Source organism: Gobio gobio, assembly GCF_949357685.1.
Source record: "Gobio gobio genome assembly, chromosome: 3".
Classification (NCBI taxonomy): Eukaryota; Metazoa; Chordata; class Actinopteri; order Cypriniformes; family Gobionidae; genus Gobio; species Gobio gobio.
The window spans coordinates 66351345-66370701 of NC_137099.1; the positions used below are offsets into that span (position 1 = coordinate 66351345).

The 19357-nt window shown below is 42.7% G+C and overlaps 1 protein-coding gene across 1 annotated transcript in view; it reads left to right on the forward strand.

Moving 5' to 3' along the window:
- The window catches only part of LOC307124244 (polymeric immunoglobulin receptor-like), a gene marked incomplete at its 3' end in the record, with an annotated part of 44152 nt that overhangs the window by 13563 nt on the left and 11232 nt on the right, over positions 1-19357 (forward strand). The window contains exons 10-11 of the mRNA XM_079813291.1: positions 12817-12870; positions 12967-13062. Of these exons, the coding sequence (XP_079669417.1) occupies positions 12817-12870; positions 12967-13062 (150 nt within the window). The remainder of the gene's footprint in view (positions 1-12816; positions 12871-12966; positions 13063-19357) is intronic.

The window sequence follows — 19357 nt, forward strand, 5'->3', positions numbered from 1 at the left end:
ATTCGCCGGGACGCCGAGTTGAACAATGGCCACTCGAGTCGACGGCGTAGATTCAAAAAACACCGCGGGAAACGCGCTGGGATCCGCAACAGACTGAGAAAAAGAGCATTCAGTCCTCCTCTCCCGAGCATTTTGCTCGCAAATGTCCAATCCTTGGAGAATAAGATGGACGATCTTAGAGCCAGGATAAGTTTTCAACGGGACATGAGAGACTGCAACATCTATTGTCTGTCCGAAACATGGCTCACGCCAGCGGTCCCGGATACAGCCGTAACGCCGTCCGAGAACTTCTCTGTTTTTCGGATGGACAGAACAGCCGAGGCCGGGAAATCTAAAGGCGGTGGAGTGTGTTTCATGATAAACAAGAAATGGTGCGATCCTAGGAACATCTCCATTCTTTCGCGATCCTGCTCGCCTCACTTGGAACATTTAACTCTCATGTGCCGGCCTTTCTACCTGCCGAGGGAGTTTTCCTCGATCATCACCACTGCCGTTTATATTCCACCACAAGCAGACACGGGGCTGGCTTTATTTGCCCTCCATGATGTGACCAGCGGCTTCATAAACAAACACCCCGACGCTGCTTGCATCGTCGCGGGTGATTTTAACAAAGCAAACCTAAAGAAAGTATTGCCAAACTTTCACCAGCATGTCTCCTGTCCCACACGAGGAGCAAACACACTGGATCATTGCTACTCTCCGTTTAAGAACGCCTACAAAGCTCGTTCACAGCCAGCTTTTGGCAAATCGGACCATGCCGCCATTTTCCTCACACCGGAATATAAACAAAGGCTCGTTCAAGAGCCCCCGGTGAGGAGGGAAGTCAAACGCTGGTCATCCCATTCAGAGATCACGCTACAGGCAGCTCTTGATGACGTCGACTGGGACATGTTCCGCGCGAGTTCTGAAGACGTCAGCGAGTTCACAGAAGTGGCGCTCTGCTTTATCAATACACTGACAGAGCAAGCCACACAAACAATAACTATAACGTCCTTCCCTAATCAGAAACCGTGGGTGGACAGTTCAATTCGCACTGCAGTAAACTCGCGCACCACCGCTTACAATGCCGGTCTCCTAACGGGGGATATGAGGGAGTACAAAGCTTCTTGTTACGCCCTCCGGCGCGCCGTTAAAGCCGCAAAACTCCGCTATAAAGACCGAGTGGAATCTCATTTCCAACTCAACGACTCCCGGCGGATGTGGCAGGGACTGAGAACCATCTGTGCTTTTGGAACTAAATCCTCTGCAGAGGTGAGAGCTGATCCGTTACTGGTGAACGAGTTAAACTCTTTCTACGCTCGCTTTGATGGTAATCGCGGCAGCGCGACTCCGGCGAGTGACGCGTCAGAGAGAGTCCCTCAGAGCAGCAACGGTCACGTGATCTCTGTCTCGGAGGACGAGGTTCGGAGGGCACTCAAACGTGTGGATGTCAGGAAAGCTGCTGGGCCGGATGGTATTTCAGGTCGTGTTCTGCGGTCCTGTGCTGATCAGCTCGCAGGGCTCTTTACATCCATATTCAACGAGTCCCTTGCTACATCTGTTGTCCCCACCTCCTTCAAACGATCCTCCATCATCCCTGTACCTAAGATCAGTAAACCCTCTTGCCTAAATGACTATCGTCCAGTGGCTCTCACATCTTTAGTCATGAAGGTCTTTGAGAGACTCATTAAAAACAACATTTGCTCCTCCATTCCTGACACTTTGGACCCTCTTCAGTTTGCCTATCGTCCCAATAGATCGACTGAAGATGCCATCTCTCACGTCCTTCACTCCTGCCTCACTCACATCGACAGCAAAAGTGGGAACTATGTCAGGCTGCTATTTATTGACTATAGCTCAGCCTTTAACACCATAGTTCCCATTAAGCTAACACACAAACTCCTGGATCTAGGCCTGAATTCTTCTCTCTGCCTCTGGATTGAAGATTTCCTCACTGGCAGACCCCAGGCGGTGAGAGTAGGCCAGTTCACCTCCACCTCCATCACCCTGAGTGTTGGAGCTCCACAGGGCTGTGTGCTGAGTCCCCTGCTCTACTCTCTCTACACCCATGACTGTTTGTCCACACACAGCTCCACCTCTATCATCAAGTTTGCTGATGATACTGTTGTCCTGGGTCTCATCTCCAACAACAATGAGACGGCATACTTGGACGAAGTGGAGCAACTGACATCATGGTGCCAGGACAACTGTCTCTCTCTGAATGTTAACAAGACCAAAGAACTGATTGTGGACTTCAGGAAGAGACAGCATCGGTCATACTCCCCTCTCATGATCAGCGGGACACCGGTAGAGAGAGTGAGCAGCTTCAAATACCTGGGTGTGAACATCTCCGAGGATCTGACCTGGACTACACACATCCAGACACAGGTGAAAAAAGCCAGGCAAAGACTGTACCACCTGCGCCAGCTGAGGAAATTCAGGGTTTCACCAGCCATCCTGAAAACTTTCTATCGAGGGGCGATAGAAAGTGTCCTGACTCAGTGCATCACAGCGTGGTACGGGAACAGCACCAGTCACGACTGCAAAGCCCTGCAAAGAGTGGTGCGCTTATCCGAGCGCATCTCAGGCTCAGCTCTCCCGTCTCTGCAGGACATCTACACCAAACGCTGCAGAGGTAGAGCTACTAAAATCATCAGAGACATTAATCACCCTGCAAACTCTCACTTCACCCTTCTGCCATCTGGTAAGCGCTTCCGTAGCCTGATGGCAAAGACTGAAAGACTCAGGAGGAGTTTCTTCCCCCAGGCCATCAGACTCCTGAACTCAGTCACGTGACTCACTTCACCCACGCACACACATAAACATACGGTCTTTTAACATTAACATCCACATACTGCAATTGCACTGCACTTTACGTCCCTATTGTTACTGCGTAACAACCTGTAATAAACCTTGCACATTATACTTCTTTATATATACATATTATATATTTTATGTTAACCACTTATTTTTAAGTCTACAGTTTATCTCACTTATCATATCCACATATTTTTTATATTTTTATTTTTATCTTATTTCCTATTTTTATCTTTTACTTGATTTATTTATAATTCTACTTATGTTAATACTTTTTATTCTAATTTTATTCTATTTCTATTTAATTTCTTGTAACTGTTATTTGCACTGTCCATGGAGCGGACCTGTTTACATTTCACTGCCAGTTGTATATTGTGTATATAACTGTGTATGTGACAAATAAAAAAATCTTGGATGGTAAGTAGGCATCTCTCCATATCGTACATCTGTGAACTGCCTTGTCCTGGATGGTAAGTAGGCGTCTCTCCTCGTCATACATCTGCAAAGTGCCTTATCCCATACCCTCTCACTCTCCTGGAACCAGTGGTTGATGGTAGGCATCTCAGATGGTTCGCCTGACCAGGGAAACAGAGGGGGTTGGAAACCTACACAGCAAAATCATCAAATTAACACTGCTGGTGTTTATATGAGTCCACTATGAGGCCACACTCAGAGTGTTAAAAGGTAACACTGAATTAGTGTTGAAGTTAATGAGATAATTAAGTGATGATTGAGCATTAGTGATGAACACCTGATGATAATAGAAACAACTCCACAAACAGCATTACCAGCTTCACACATTACTAACCAGATTGACTTTATTTCTGTCAGATGCCTACAGAAGCTCTTATTGAGAATCAACAGAGGTTTAGATTTTGATGTTTTATTGAAAATAATTGATTTGTTTGAAGTCACCGTTATGGTGATTAGTGTTTGATTTAGTTGGGCTCTTGACTTTTCAAAGTTAGAGTTTCTCTGGCTGCTGTAATTATTTGTTATGTTGAAAACAGCAAGAGAAAGTTGATGATTTTGAATTGATGATACAGTTGTTATATAGTATCATATAGTGGCCTTACTTGCTGATCTCCAGAGACTCATTGATTCTTAATCAGAGGAGATCCAACAGTGTTTTCATTAGATAAACTGAATGGTTTTTAAAGCATGTACTTTGATTTTTTTCTCCGTTTTAATAACACAACACACAATAAGCACTTCTGACCCCTACGAGCTTTACTCACACACAGACATCAAGAATAAGTCTATGAATCTCAACAATGGTGACAAGCTTCATGCCGCAACGCATTCTGGGTGCATTATGCAAAACTCATCCATGGCTCCCAGAATGCCTTGCGGCATGAAGTATGTCACCATTGTTGAGATTCATAATCTGATTCTTTATGTCTGTGTGTGAGTAAAACTTGCAGGAGGTCAAAGTGCTTAGTATACAATCTTTTTCAAACTTATTCAGCTTTTCTGATTAAAGCTGTTACGACCACATTAGGGGTCATATTGTGTGGGTTTGGTTCTTCTCTGTTTTTCTTGTCTCATTGGTTGGCGTTAGAGTGAGTGACGTCATGATGACTGAAAGTTTACACCTGTGCTAGAGCTGATGCCGGCAGATTAAAGCAGCTCCCTTCAGTCGGAAAGGGCGCTCTCCCCTCGTGCCATTTTTGTCGTCATTCCAGTTATTGTTTTGTTTCCGTTTTGGTCTTTTCTCTTACTTTAATGTTCTTACTTTAAATAAATGTTATTCCTTTTTGCATATCACGCAACGTGTCATCTCCTTCTTTGTCGCGGCTTGCGAGCTGGCCGTGACAAAGCTGTGCTGGATTTCTTCTAGAATAACAATAAAACAAAGTTAATAGTATATTGCTCATACTCAGTCATAAGAGCTGTGAACTAAGCCACTACACAATTATCATATTCTTATCATTAAACAGCCAACAGTATCTGATTGTGTTTACTCTTGCTTTTCTTGATATAGCAAACGCAGATACAGCAGTCTGAGAAACACTAACATTAAAAAGTCATCAAACTGCCCAAATAAAGAAAACACTGATCACTATGATGGTGACAAAGACAAACTCTATTAATTCTCAATAAGAGCTTCTGCAGTCGTCTGACAGACAAACAGTCAATCTAGTTAGTAATGTGTGAAGCTGGTAATGCTGTTTGTGGAGTTGTTTAATCCTCCTCTGCTGAGATCTTCAGAGACGTAATGTCTTCTTTTATTTTCTGTTGATTTCATCTAAGGCTGTGGCTGAAGTCACTTGTAGTTCTTGTGTTTCTCTGTCCTTCAGTGATTAAGCTCATTATAATCAGGTGTTCATCACTAATGCCCAATTATCCCTTATTATCTCATTAACTTCAACACTGATTCAATGTAACCTTTTAACACTGTGAGTGTGGACTCATATAAACACCAGCAGTGTTCATTTAACACTGAGGGCTTTGCTGTGTAGGATGCATTGGAAAGGAGTGAGACTGATAGTAGACTGTCATAGGGAATTTTGAGCATATTCGGCCCAGGCAATGAACTGGTTCCAGGTGTCCTGGTGGCGCTGACAGAAGGTTCGGAGGTAGCGGTTAATCACCTTCCTCTTTGTTTGCCCATTTGGTTGGGGATGGTAGCCAGACGTCAAACTGCAATCACACCTAGGAGCGAAAAGAAAGCCTTCCAAACACGTGAGATAATTTGGGGTCGCAAAGTTGACATGCCAGGACGAACCGCTTGATGTCTTTTGCCATGCCAGGCCACCAGTACCACAGTTGTAGGAGCGAGAGGGTTTGAGTGGTCCCCAGGTGGCCAGTACCCACAGATGAATGAGCTGACTCAATGAGAGGGATGCAATGATTCCATGGGACAAAAAGATGGTCAGTGGGACACCGCGCCGGAGCAGGTTCTTAACAAGATTCTTTGAGTAACTGGCTGTCCAAATCCCAATGAATGGGACTGACAAAGAGAATGGAGGGAAGCACTGGCTCAGGAGCTTCATTGGAGTCTGAGGGAGCAGGAAGTCTTGATAGAGCATCAGCACACACATTCTTGGAACCAGGACGATAGGAGATACTGAATTGGAAACGATTGCAGAATAATGCCCACCTGGCTTGTCGAGGATTCAATCTATTTGCTTCTTTGAGATATTGCAAGTTCTTATCATCGGTAAGGACCACAAAAGGTTGACGAGCTCCCTTCAGCCAGTGCCTCCATTCCTCGAGAGCAAGTTTGATGGCGAGTAACTCTATTCCCGATGTTGTAGTTTTGCTCCGCCGGGGACAATTTCTTGGAAAAGAAGGCACATGGAAGAGGTTTGACTTCTCCTGCTGCTGAGATAATACTGTCACTACTCCTGTCATGGACACATCAACTTCCACCAGGAAGGCCTTGTCAGGATCAGGATGGCACAGGAGTGGAGCAGTAGTGAAGGCATCTTTCAGGGCTTGCATTGCTTTGTCGGTCTCGAGGTCAGCCTCCTCTATGTACTCTTCCATGTCCTTCTGTTCGGGTACACATCTGCGGGGTACTGACTCACCCGGTTCCAGATCGATGGCACAGTCTCATGGTCGTTGTGGTGGTAACCTTGAGGCTTGTTTTGGGCAGAAGATGTCGAAGTAGGACTCATAACAGGCGGAAATCTTGATAGACTGCTTTTCTAGAGGGCTTTCAATAGAAGTGGTATTTACTGGATTTGTCACAGATTGTGGATGTGGAGGTCGAGGAAGTCGAGGAAAACGAGAATGGAAGCTGTTGGGACCCCCTTTTAAGACGTATCCATTGTGCCACAAAAACTTATGGTGAAGTTGAATAAGCCATGGAAGCCCTAGGATGATCCCAACAGCAGAGGAGCAAAGGGGGTCCCAACAGCAGAGGATCCCTCCAGAACCAGAGGAGCAAACATTTTCTCATTAAGGCAGCCAACTCGCAGGGTTACAGGCTTTACTTGACGTTTCACATTCCCTCGATTCAAATTTCTTCCAGATTTAACCTTGTACGGAGTCGTAGAACGGGTCGTCTGGAGCTGGAGTTACCTGCAGAGGTCGCTGGAAATGAAATTGCCGGCTGACCCAGAGTTGATGAGGGCAGTGACTTTAACGTAAAGTTCAGCAGCAATCACTGTTACAGTTGTGGACAGAGGAGATGATGTAACTGCTTTATTCATTATTGAACTCACCAAGAGACAAGGAGGACGAATGGAACAAGTGCCAATATAATGGCCACTTGCCCCACAATATAAACAGGTTGTGGGTCAGCCGGCATGTTCTTTCTGCAGGGGACAGGCGGGTGTTATCCACTTGCATGGCTTCTGGTTCTGGAGGCGGCAATCTCTCTGGCTGGAGTGGATGGTTGGAGGACTGCAACATAGGATTTTCTTCATAACAGCTTTGAGCTCTTCGTGCCACATGGATAGACTGTTGGATGAATTTCTCTAAACCAATAACATCATCATAAATTTCCAGTTGAAGATGAAGCGCTGGATTTAAACATTGGCCATAGGTGGTAATTAACGCTCTCTCATTCCATCCACTCGCAGCAGCAAGAGTTCTAAACTTTAGCGCATAATCTGTAATCGAGCTCATACCTTGTCGGAGATGATACAGCTGTTCGCTGACTGAAGAATCTCCTGCGGTTCAGCCAAACGCCTACTTAATGTGTGCAACGAAACTTTTAAGAGACATGGTGGCCGGTCCAGCTTGAAACCAGATCGTTTCAGACCATTGAAGGGCTTGACCAGATAGATGAGAAATTATAAAGGATATCTTTGATCATTCGGTGGTAAATAGCTGAGGCTGCGCTTCCAGTGCGAGGGAAAATTGTTAGAGGAATCCGTTGCAGTCCTCCTCCAGACCAGAGAAGGGTGCAGGCTTGACTATGGGACTGGCAACACAGACACGTGAAGTAGTGACTGTTGTGAAAAGTGATGGTAGTGCCCGGTGCTGTCCTGGGCTCTGTTAACTCTCTCCAGAGAGTTTTAGCACACAGTTAAATCCCCAGTGTTAAATTAACACTGCTCAGAGCACATATGGTCCCACTCTACAGAGTGTTAAAGTAACACTGAATCAGTGTTAAAGTTAATGAGATAATTAAGAGATTAATTAAGTGATGATTGACCATTAGTGGTGACACCTGATGATAATGAGCAGAATCACTGAAGAAAAGAGAAAAAGAAAAACACAAGAACTACAACTGACTATTAAAAAGACATTAAATCTCTGAAGATCTCAGCAGAGGAGGATTAAACAACTCCACAATCAGCATTACCAGCTTCACATACTAACCAGATTTACTTTATGTCTGTTATACGTATACAGAAGCTCTTATTGAGGTTTAGATGTTGATGTTTTACTGAAAATAATAGTTTTGTTTGAAGTCACCATCAAGGTGATTAGTGTTTACTTTAGTTGGGCTCTTGACCCTTGAATTGCTAACATTGTTTTTCTCTGTCTGCTGTAGCTGTTCATTACGATGAAAACGGCAAGCGAAACTTGATCTTTGCCGGGTATTATGCAGTTATTGTCATCATACAATGGCCTTATTTGCTGATCTCCTGAGAGTCATTGATTATAGTAGCCTTCTGAGTCTAGAGCATAAGATCCAGCAGTGTTTTCATCAGAAAAACTAAACAATTATCAAAAAATGTGTACATACATTTTGTACGCTAGTTAAATAACACATTACACAATAAGCACTTCTAACTCCTGTGAGTGTTATTCACACACAGACATTAAGAATCTGCCTATGAATCTCAACAATGGTGACATGCTTCATGCCGCAATGCATTCTGGGTGCATTAAGCAAAACTCATATATGGCTCCAAGAATGCATGAAGCATGTCACCAATGTTGAGATTCATAGGCTGATTCTTGATGTCTGTGAGTGAGTTGATCTTGAAGGACTTAGAAGTGTTTAGTGGACAATCTATTTCAAAACTTACTCTTTTACTTTTCAAACTGTGCTGGCACTTTTATAGAATCACAATAAAAAAAGTTAATAGTATATAATTCATACTCAGTTATAAGATCTATTAATTAAATCACTAAACAATGATCATATTCTTAACACTGAGTAGCCGACAGCATCTGATTGTGTTTATTCTTGCTTTTCTTGCCATAACAAACTCAGTTACAGCAGCCAGAGAAACACTAATTAAAAAGACATCAAACGGCCCAACTAAAGAAAACACTGATCACCATGATGGTCACATTAAAAACTAACGATTTTCAAAACAAAATCAAACAAAAAATCTGTTAATTCTCAATAAGAGCTTCTGTAGACGTCTGACATAAATAAAGTCAGTCTGGTTAGTAATGTGTGAAGCTGGTAATGCTGTTTGTGGAGTTGTTTAATCCTCCTCTGCTGAGATCTTCAGAGATTTAATGTCTTCTTTTATCTTCAGTTGATTTCATCTAAAAACTGAGATTTAATGTCTTTTTTATAGTCAGTCATAGTTCTTGTGTTTTTCTCTTTTCTTCTGTGATTTTGCTCATTTTCATCAGGTGTCATCACTAATGGCCAATCATCACTTAATTAATCTCTTAATTATCTCATTAACTTTAACACTGATTCAGTGTTACTTTAACACTCTGTAGAGTGGGACCGTATGTGCTCTGAGCAGTGTTAATTTAACACTGGGGATTTTACTGTGCAGGTTTCTGAAACTGATCGCGGTGATCTGGATCCATATACGGTTTAGGTCTGGCCTTTCTCTCAGGATATACCAACAGGCCAAGCTTAGTGAAGATTAGTGATGGGCAGACCGAGGCTTCGTGAAGCACTGAAGCAGTTGAAGCAAATGTGTCATATTGTTTCGAAGCTTCGAATCAATCTGACACCCGTCTCTACGGCGCCATCTAGTGGTCATTTCCATGTGTTGATCTGAAATACCTTGACAATGATCCATGTAAAAAAAAATTGTTTTTAACATCTGTTTGACAACTACATGATCTTGGTTTTGTAACCTGTAGCCTCGTCATTGTAAAGAACTATATATATTTTGTTTGTTATACAAAATGAACATTAATAAAATAAATAAAGCCACAATGTGTCACATTTGTCACAAAACATTTTTATTCAAAAATATGAATTGCTCTGCTGTTGAAGGACTCAGTTGACTTCTTTTTTTACAAATAATTTCTCCAGCCTTTGAAAAAATCCTCTCACAAGGGACATTGTTGCTGGCATGCACAAATATTTTTGGATGATGTAAATACATGGATGATGTATTGTTGCAGAAGGCTAGCTGCCTATCACAATACACACATCTCACTTTATTTGGTGCTTCCAAATGGAAATGCTCCCACACCACAGATGTACGGCATCTTTTGCGTGCAGCCTCCATTTTTATATATTCTATTAATATATCTATATATCACCTATGAATCTATATCTATATAATTCTATATATCTAACTTATGCTGTGCTACACAGCAAAATCCCCAGTGTTAAATTAACACTCCTCAGTGTACATATGTGTCCACACTACAGGGTGTTAAAAGTAACACTTAAGAAGTGTTAAAGTTAATGAGATAATTAAGTGATTAATTAAGTGATGATTGACCATTAGTGATGAGAAACAAGAACTACAGCTGACTTCAGTCACAGAATCAACTGAAGATAAAAGAAGACATTAAATCTCTGAAGATCTCAGCAGAGGAGGATTAAACAACTCCACAATCAGCATTACCAGCTTCACACATTACTAACCAGACTGACTTTATTTCTGTCAGATGACTACAGAAGCGAGAATTACATTTTTGTTGATTTTTGTTGCCTCCCTTGAGGACGGGTTCCTTAAACAGGATGCCCGACTAGCCTGCGTAGCTTGACTGTCAAGTAGTAGGCCTCCATTAGGCCTCCTTGAGAAAACAAGGGTAACCTCAGCAGGCGGTATTGCTGTCAGGTAGTAGGCCTCACTAAGGCCTCCCTGAGGACGGAGTCCCGAGCCTGGATGCTTGGGTTTCCAGTATGGCTTGCGGTTAGGTAGTAGGCCTCTATAGGCCTCCCTGGAATACCCGCTATCAAGTAGTAGGCCCACAGGGCCTCCTTGAAGTTGAAGTTCCTGAGCTAGGCACTTTGATTACCAGTTCTCTGTGAGAACTTGTGGTAGTTGGGCCTATAGCTGGAGGTTACTCGCCAGGCAGGCTCAGCTGCTCCCCTCAATGAGGGTCGTCTATGAGTGCTCAGCCGCCTGAGCCTGGTCAGACGGTCGTAGGCCTCTCATGAGGCCTCCCTGTTAGATCAGTCATTAGGCCCTTTCGGCCTCCCTACTGCTTTGAAACACAAGCACCTGGTAGATCCTTGATTTGAGCAGGCAGACTCCCCTCGATAGCAAGGGTTGAAAAGCACTACGCTGAGTGTTGCTCTCTTGGATAACCCGTCTCTGAGTTCCGGGCTAAGTAAGACTGCCTGTGTTTCAGTCCCTTAGCTTGGACGCCCTTTGGGCACCATCCAGAGGCTCTGTTTTGAACAGACAGGGTTGGCTAAACCGAAGTGTCCATAACACTTAGGGCACCAGGTCAGGCCTCCCTGGTGGCACTCGGGAGAACTTTTTCCCGAGTAGTGACTGGCTGGGGTTCCTTCGGGTCCCCTAGCCACATTCCCTTGAAGGGACCCCTTCATTGGAAGTAGTGGTCCCGGGCCTTGGAGCTGTCTGGATGGAACTTCACGCAGTGCGTTAGGGTTCCGTTTAGTTGTATAGCTTGGGCTATGACCGTAGGGAGTGCTGTCACTGTCAGCCCAGGACCTGAGGGGGAGTCGCTCAGGTTTTTCTATGAATTACTTGAGTTGACAGTTGTCACTGCCAATGGGCAGACACTCCCCTCAGCATGGCGGCGTTGGTATATCGTTCCCCATAGCGTCAGCTAGACGCAGCGAGAGTTCCCTTTCGAAAGGGAACGTCTAAGGTTACGTATGTAACCTCTGTTCCCTGAGAACAGGGAACGAGCGCTGCGTCGCGTTGCCATGCTTCAGGGCCTATCTGCCATACAGTCCCTTCAGACGAGAAGATGTGTATGTGTTGGCACGGCGCCCTTTTATACTTCCGGGTCGCACGTTGATGACGTCATGGGCTGACGTCGGTCAAAGACTTTGCCGTGATTCGATAGTAGCTTCAGACACCAGTCACGCCGAGGGCGTTCCCCATAGCGTCAGCTAGACGCAGCGCTCGTTCCCTGTTCTCAGGGAACAGAGGTTACATACGTAACCTTAGACGGTTTATACCATAGACCGTAAAAAAATATACAGATATGTGACTGTGTGGCTTGTTCCCGCCCCCTTTAATCAACGCAGTTTCGGAAGGCGCCACCTGATGAAACACTTCGAAGCTTCATTTAGCCGTAGTCACGTGACATGGGTGTTTCGAATCACAGTTCGGAGCAGTGTTTCAAAACATCTGCGCTTCGGGATCTCGGCAAAGCCCCGAAACGTCAGTTTCGCGTCTGCCATCCCTAGTGAAGATCCAAACACACTGATATGTGACAATTGTCTTCTGTAGCTGCTTGACAGCAGAAATTATTACTGTGAGCTGCTATTTATTTTGATGGTTCATTTAACACATACGGTTGACTATAAGTAACGTTGCAGCTACATGTAACTCTCATTAGAGTGTTAGTAGACTGCTAGGGTTAGGGTTAGAATAAGTTGACATGTATTTGCAAAGTTACTTATAGTCAACAAAATGCCTAAAGGGACCATGAAAATAAAGTGTAACCCATAACATTTGTGTTCCAAAGAGTAAATAATGACAGAATATGTTCCTCTAATAATTTTGACCATCGGCACTCTATGATTGTGTATTTTCAGAAACAACGTCACACGACACTAGAACAGAAACAACCCAGGATAAACAGACCAGTTGCTCAGTTTGAGATGAGAGAGATCTTATGACATTAAGACGACTGTCAGATGTACAGCATGTGTATGAGCGCTTGTACATGATGTCTTTAGTCTCACCTCTTTCTCTGTGACAAAATTTGTTTCTCTAATTGGTTTAACCAATACACTCTATGATTGTGTATTTTCAGAAACAACGTCACCTGACACTGCAAGAGAAATAACCCAGGATAAAGAAAAGTCTGGTAAGATCCGTTTCTCATTTTGAACACTAAGTGATCTTCTGAAATAAAGTTTTTGATGTACAGAATGTGTGTGAATGCTTGTAGATGTGATTTCAGGCTTTCCTGTGATAGTTGCTGTTTCTGTGGGTTTGATCCTGCTGGCTGTGTGTTTAGTGCTCGTGTTGCTCAAAATGAAATATAACCGCAAACAAGGTGACACCACACACACACACACACACACACACACACACACACACACACACACGTTTATTGAATCTGAGTTGTCGCCATGTGCTGTTCAGAAATACACATACCCACTGAGCAAAGTTATGTCCAAAAGAGTTATTTTCAATGTCTTTGCCGTACGTTGAAAAGACGTCCACTGAGGAGCCAGAATGAAAGTTTTTATGACGTCTGTTTTTGACGTGTTCTGCACGTCCGATATAGACGTTCATGGAACCTCAAGGTTAAAAACTAGTTCAAATGTGCTCATTGTGGACATATTTTCCATTTGTAATTGCAAAGCAACTCACAGACGGTGTGTGTTTGTCCAGAAATCATGAAAATAAAAGAAACTTAGCTCACACCTTTAGACACTTTAGACAACTTAGCATCTGTAATTCACACATCTTTGGATCGTGAGAGAATCGTGGGATTCAATCCAGGATCTTCTTGCTGTGAGGAGACAGTGTTTCCCACTGAGACACTGGTGCTGCCCTTAATCACAGACATAAGACACACTTTGACTATTTCTGTCAGACGTCTACAGAAGCTCTTACTGAGAATTAACAGAGCTTTAGATGTTGATGTTTATGGTTAATTTGAAGTCACCATTGTGGTGGGAAACGTTTGCTTTAGTTGGGCTCTTGGTCCCTGTAATTGTGTTGCTTTTCTTTGGATGTTATAACTGTGTGTGTGAAGCACAATAGTTGTGGCTGAGAAAGCAAAGATAAAGTGACTTCAAGTGTTGTCAGCATCTTGTTGATGACTTATTCATCAGAAGTCTAGAGTCTGATATTGTGCTTTTGTGTTCTAGTTTGGCAAATAATCCTTTCTTTATAGCCACTGTAACCTTGTGAATCCACTGTATCTGGACCAGTAGCAATAAACTGATCATTTTATCCTGAAAGATGATAAAACAGAATGTGCACATTGTTTTGAGCAAATATTTCACATAGTCACACACAGACATCAAGATTATGCATATGATTCACAACAACGGTGACAATAAAAACAAAAAAAGCTTCATGCTGCAATGCATGATGGGTAGCTTCATAGTACTAAACTCATGCTTGATTGTCACCGTTGTTGTGAAGCATAGGCATAATCTTGATGTCCGTGTGTGACTGTGAAATATTTTATCAAAACGTTGTTTGCACATACTGTTTTATCATCTTTCAGGATAAATTATGATTTTAATGCTTTTGATACCAAAACAATAGATTCACAAGGTTATAGTAGTTTTAAACAAATGACTATTGTTCCAGACAAGCACACAAAACTTAAAACACAACATTAACTGCTTGCTATCTGATGATTTAGTCATCAACAAGGAGCTGACAACACCTAATGTCACTTTATCTTTGCTTTCTCAGCCACAACTGTTTCACACACACAGTTACAGCAGCTAAAGAAAAGATAACAAAAATACGGGGACCAAGAGCCCAACTAAAGTAAACGCTTCCCACCACAATGGGTTGTGAAACATAATCAAATGAAACATAAACATCAACATCTAAACCTCTGTTAATTCTCAGTAAGAGCTTCTGTAGACGTCTGACAGAAATAGTCAAAGTGTGTCTTATGTCTGTGATTAAGGGCAGCACCAGTGTCTCAGTGGGAAACACTGTCTCCTCACAGCAAGAAGATCCTGGATTGAATCCCACGATTCTCTCACGATCCAAAGATGTGTGAATTACAGATGCTAAGTTGTCTAAAGTGTCTAAAGGTGTGAGCGAAGTTTCTTTTATTTTCATGATTTCTGGACAAACACACACTGTCTGTGAGTTGATTTGCAATTACAAATGGAAAATATGTCCACAATGAGCATGTAGCAACAATGACCCGATTCAATCAGATTTTGGGCCGAATACATCACCGGATGAGGCTTCTACACACCAACTTGTGACTCTCCTAATCAAATCAGACATAGACAATGGGGTGTGTGTGTAAGAGATATCGAAGTTAATGAACAACCACGATGTCTGCCAGATTGTCTGAGTCTAAAGAATGGACCATCGAATTGTTCCGCCTAAAGGCATTCACATGACTTTACTCCGCAAACACACATACACGGAGAGCGCTGAAAGAAGACAATTCTTGCACAACACGTGTTACTTAAAACATGGGACTTAAAGAACTGTCTTAATGATGTTCAAATATATATAATCCGTTGATTTCATGTCTTTATACAATGTATTAGAATAACTAGGATGTTTACTGTTGCCAATCAAAACCTGTATGCCAGTAACTGTGATAATCTTGTATATCTGGACGCGCAAATCGCAGAATGACCGTTCTTAGTATCTCTGTTATCGCAAAATTATGACTAGGCCAAATTTGGTTCAAAAATCAGATTTTGATGCATAATTTCAGAAATACCAGCTTTCTAAAGAAAAGAGGCTTAGAATTTCCACCCTATTGATTAACTCAGAGGAGGGGGGTTCAGAGAACAATGGAACAATCGCGCCTTCTCGAGAAGATCTCTCCACGGACGTGATACGATCTTTCCATAAGTCGGGCTCGGCCAGTCCATCTATAAATGCAGAAGTTATCATTAACTCCTTGCGCTCTGCCACTACGAGGAAAAGACGACCCTGGCCTTCGGCCCCTCCCCTTGAGAGAAGGACCCCTTTGGCACCAAGCCAAAAGAGAGAGACGGACCTGCAACTTCTGGAGCGACTTTCCTGAACTTCACAGAAATTCTCCGGACTCACCTCCTTAGCGAACTTCCACGACGATTCGAACTCAGACACGTACACGAGAAAGCCTAATGCAAGTATTATATTTCACCTTTAACTGCTTGTACGAGGTTGTCTTAATTAATCCTGATTCACAAAATCATAAATGTCTGAAGGGTTTTGGTGAAGTGATTGAACTGTCTGTCTGTCTGTCTGTCTGTCTCTCTCTCTCTCTCTCTCTCTCTCTCTCTCTCTCTCTCTCTCTCTCTCTCTCTCTCTCTCTCTCTCTCTCTCTCTCTCTCATCTCTCTTTCCATCATTCTTTTCCCTTTGATTTTATTCGTTAAGTTTGATTTTTCCTTGTTTGTACCATATCGTTTGTTTCTCCTATATATATGCATATTTACCCCCGTGTGATTCGTAGCTTTGTATTCTATAGTGTTTTATTAAAACTCAATAATTGCATTAAACTGAATCCTTATTGTTTTGCTCACAAATCTCGAAGTCACTGAAGCGTAAGATCTAAGCTACCCATTTAAGCTTGATTTTCATGTATTACTACTTCAGTAATACAAATTGTGCAAACATAAGAGATATTATTTGTCCTGATCAAACAGATCAATGTTTCTTAAGGTTTGTAAGATTGATAATTGATGAAGAAATCAATTTGGATAAAGGTTACTTTTAAATGATTAAAGGTTCCGTTATACGTTAATTTTTCTGTACAACAAGCTAATAATATTCATAAACTCATGAATATTCATACCATTTGAATTAATTATTCCCCAAAACTTATTGTTGTTACAGTGGTGGAGAATGCGGGCAGTTTCAAACTTTGTTTTTGTGAGCAATATTAATATTCATATTCATGTGTAATTTTTGGGTATTAATATTATGCACGCGCGTTTTCGTTCGTTTCTTTGAACTGTGAGACAAATCGCGCAAGCGAACTCACTCACAAAGGCACGACGCCGAGCTCAGTTTAAAGCATATTAACAGATGCTAATTTGGCAATATTAAATGTCCTGCAGAGATAAAGAAATCTCTGTTCAGTCCGTACATGAGTAATATTGTTTTGTCCCGCTTGACTTGAACGACGAAATCTTCTTTCAAGCGGAAGATTGAAATAGGGCGAGCCTCCCCTATTCAATAATAGGCCTAATATAATATTAAATCGTTAAAGATAAACGATAAAACTCCTGGTTTCGCGTTGGGGTAGCTACCCAAAGCAAAAAGACCTAACACATGATTCATAAATGCTGACTGACCGTCAGCCAGTTTGATAAATGTCTATTGGAGTTCTTTTAAATGTGAAGCAAAGCAGATGTTAATTCCTGTAGCCACATGTTTCTTGTGCCATTATAGCACAAAAGGGCCCGCCGTGGTCTAAAAGTCATTGTGTGTTAATTCTGGGTGCGGCCATTATATGATTTTTTGTCTTCAACCCCCACGAGCGTGTGTTGCAACTCCGCGTGCTAGACGTCGAGGGCGCGAGCTCACAGCTCTCGAATTACACTTCTTCATAACTTTATCCCGAGCGAGCGCAACAACGCCATCTCGTGGGTATTTTCGGATAGTTCTACTCTCCGCTAGTAATTTTGTCTTGACAGACTTAATTTTCCTTCCTAAGTTGAGCATGTGAATTGTTAATGATTACTGTTAGGAACGTTTTCATTTATGCAATTTTACTAAGCATTAGGCAGCAACCAGGGTTCTTAAAGTTACTGACAGTCCGCGTGGAAGAACGCCACCGTGTGGCCGTACCCTGCTAAGTCAGCTTACAGCTCTCTCTCTCTTTTCCACTTTCTTCCAATTCTGCCTGAAGTGCTTATTCCTGTTTCCCTTGCTGATTATTAATTTTTTTTTTGGTTATTAATGATACTCCAACTTAGCATTAAATTGTTATAGGATATTATTTGGACTTGCTTTCTTTTATTTACATTCTCCCTACAGGCTTATTTAAATTTAAATTTTAAACTTGTTTTGAATTTAATTTGAATTAAGTTTGGCTTGTTTAATTTTAATTTTAATTTTCTATTTAATTTTATTTTATTAATATTTTTTTTTTATTAGTTACATTTTTTTTTTTTAATTTTCTTCCTCTCATTTGGGTTAGGTTCATTTTGATAGTTACCAACATTATCAAAATTGCCTTTTGTTTTATCATTAGTTGATAGAAACCTTTGCCTTTTTCTAAATCACTCTCGATATAGGATTTTGCATTTCCTTTTCGCCTGCAACCATAAATCACTTGATCCGGTAAACAATAGAGTCTTAATTAATTTTGAGTTCGCCTGTTTACCCTCTTTTGTGTATTTATTGTAAGGCTCACAAGCATCTGTGGTGAACTGAGAATCGTCTCAACGTGGTCTCCACGAGCAAGGTTGTCCAACCGACGTGACCTGCACCGGCTGTGTGTGAATCTCGGTTTCTTTTACCTCTGTCCGCCGTTGCGGCACGCAGTGGCGACATCAGCAATCTGACACTCCAAAGCCAGTCAACCAGTTCAGCTGACACACACAAGGCAATGTCTGGTGCCCGTACCCAAACCATGGCTTAATAGGGAGCCACTCTTGAAAAAGAGGGTTCTGGGGAGCGTGCCAACTTTGCTGTGCTGGTTGGCGGTTGACGGGTGGGTGCTGTCAGGTCGTGTTTAAAGTCTAAACTGTTTGAGTGGGCGTAACGCGACAGAGTAACAAGGACCGAGGACACGGCAGTTGGGTGTTTGGGAACGCCCGGAAGGCCGACTGCGCCACTGGTTTCCACCTGAGCGACCTCAAATCGCCCCGGATAAACTAAAGGTGATAAAATCCACATTATAAGCCAAATATTAGATACTCCCCGAGTATAGCCTAAACGTTTGGCCCACCTTTCCTCTCTAAGCCGCACCCTTTTCCTAGGTTTCCTACCCCGATAGCCACACATGCTGTAGGCCCTATCAGAAACTCTTACGAAAGGTAGCAGGCTTAACCCCTTTTGTGCTTCTCTAACACTCCCAGCGTTCGCGCTTATTCTCCTTGTTATTGCAGACCAATTCATTTTGTGTTTGTTTTCACTGTGCTCTTTCCTACCTTCACTGTCCGGACTGTCGTAATCTTGTTTCTTTCAGTTCACCAAGAGACCCCAAGGAAAGCAAATTAATAGAGTGACAACCAAGCAGCCGGCGTCACCAGGTGACCCACAGGGCTACCGTCTGTCAAAGCCTCTATTTCAGGCCGATCCAAAAATTGGCCCGCCTAATTGCCTAACTGTCTAACTGTCTACATCAGTTAGCCAAAATTCTTGTCGACGGCATAGTCCGTACAAGAGCTCGTAAACCTTAGAACAAACTTGCAATGGCCTCTTTGTGTGTGTGTGCTGTGTTAATCTCGCCCACAGTGAACCAGTATGTCCCGTTCATCCAGTCCCGCTGTCCCTTGGGATCGCCTAGCGGTATGGTTGGAAGCAATGACGAGCACTGTTCCGTCGGAGGACACCAGTGAGACCGCAGAGAGCAGTCGGAGAAAGACACCAGGGAAGAACTCAACCAACAGCTCCGGCGAGGCGAAGCTCTCCTAGAGAGAGCCAACACTGCGCTCAAAGACAGAGATGCTAAAGCCAAAGCCTCCG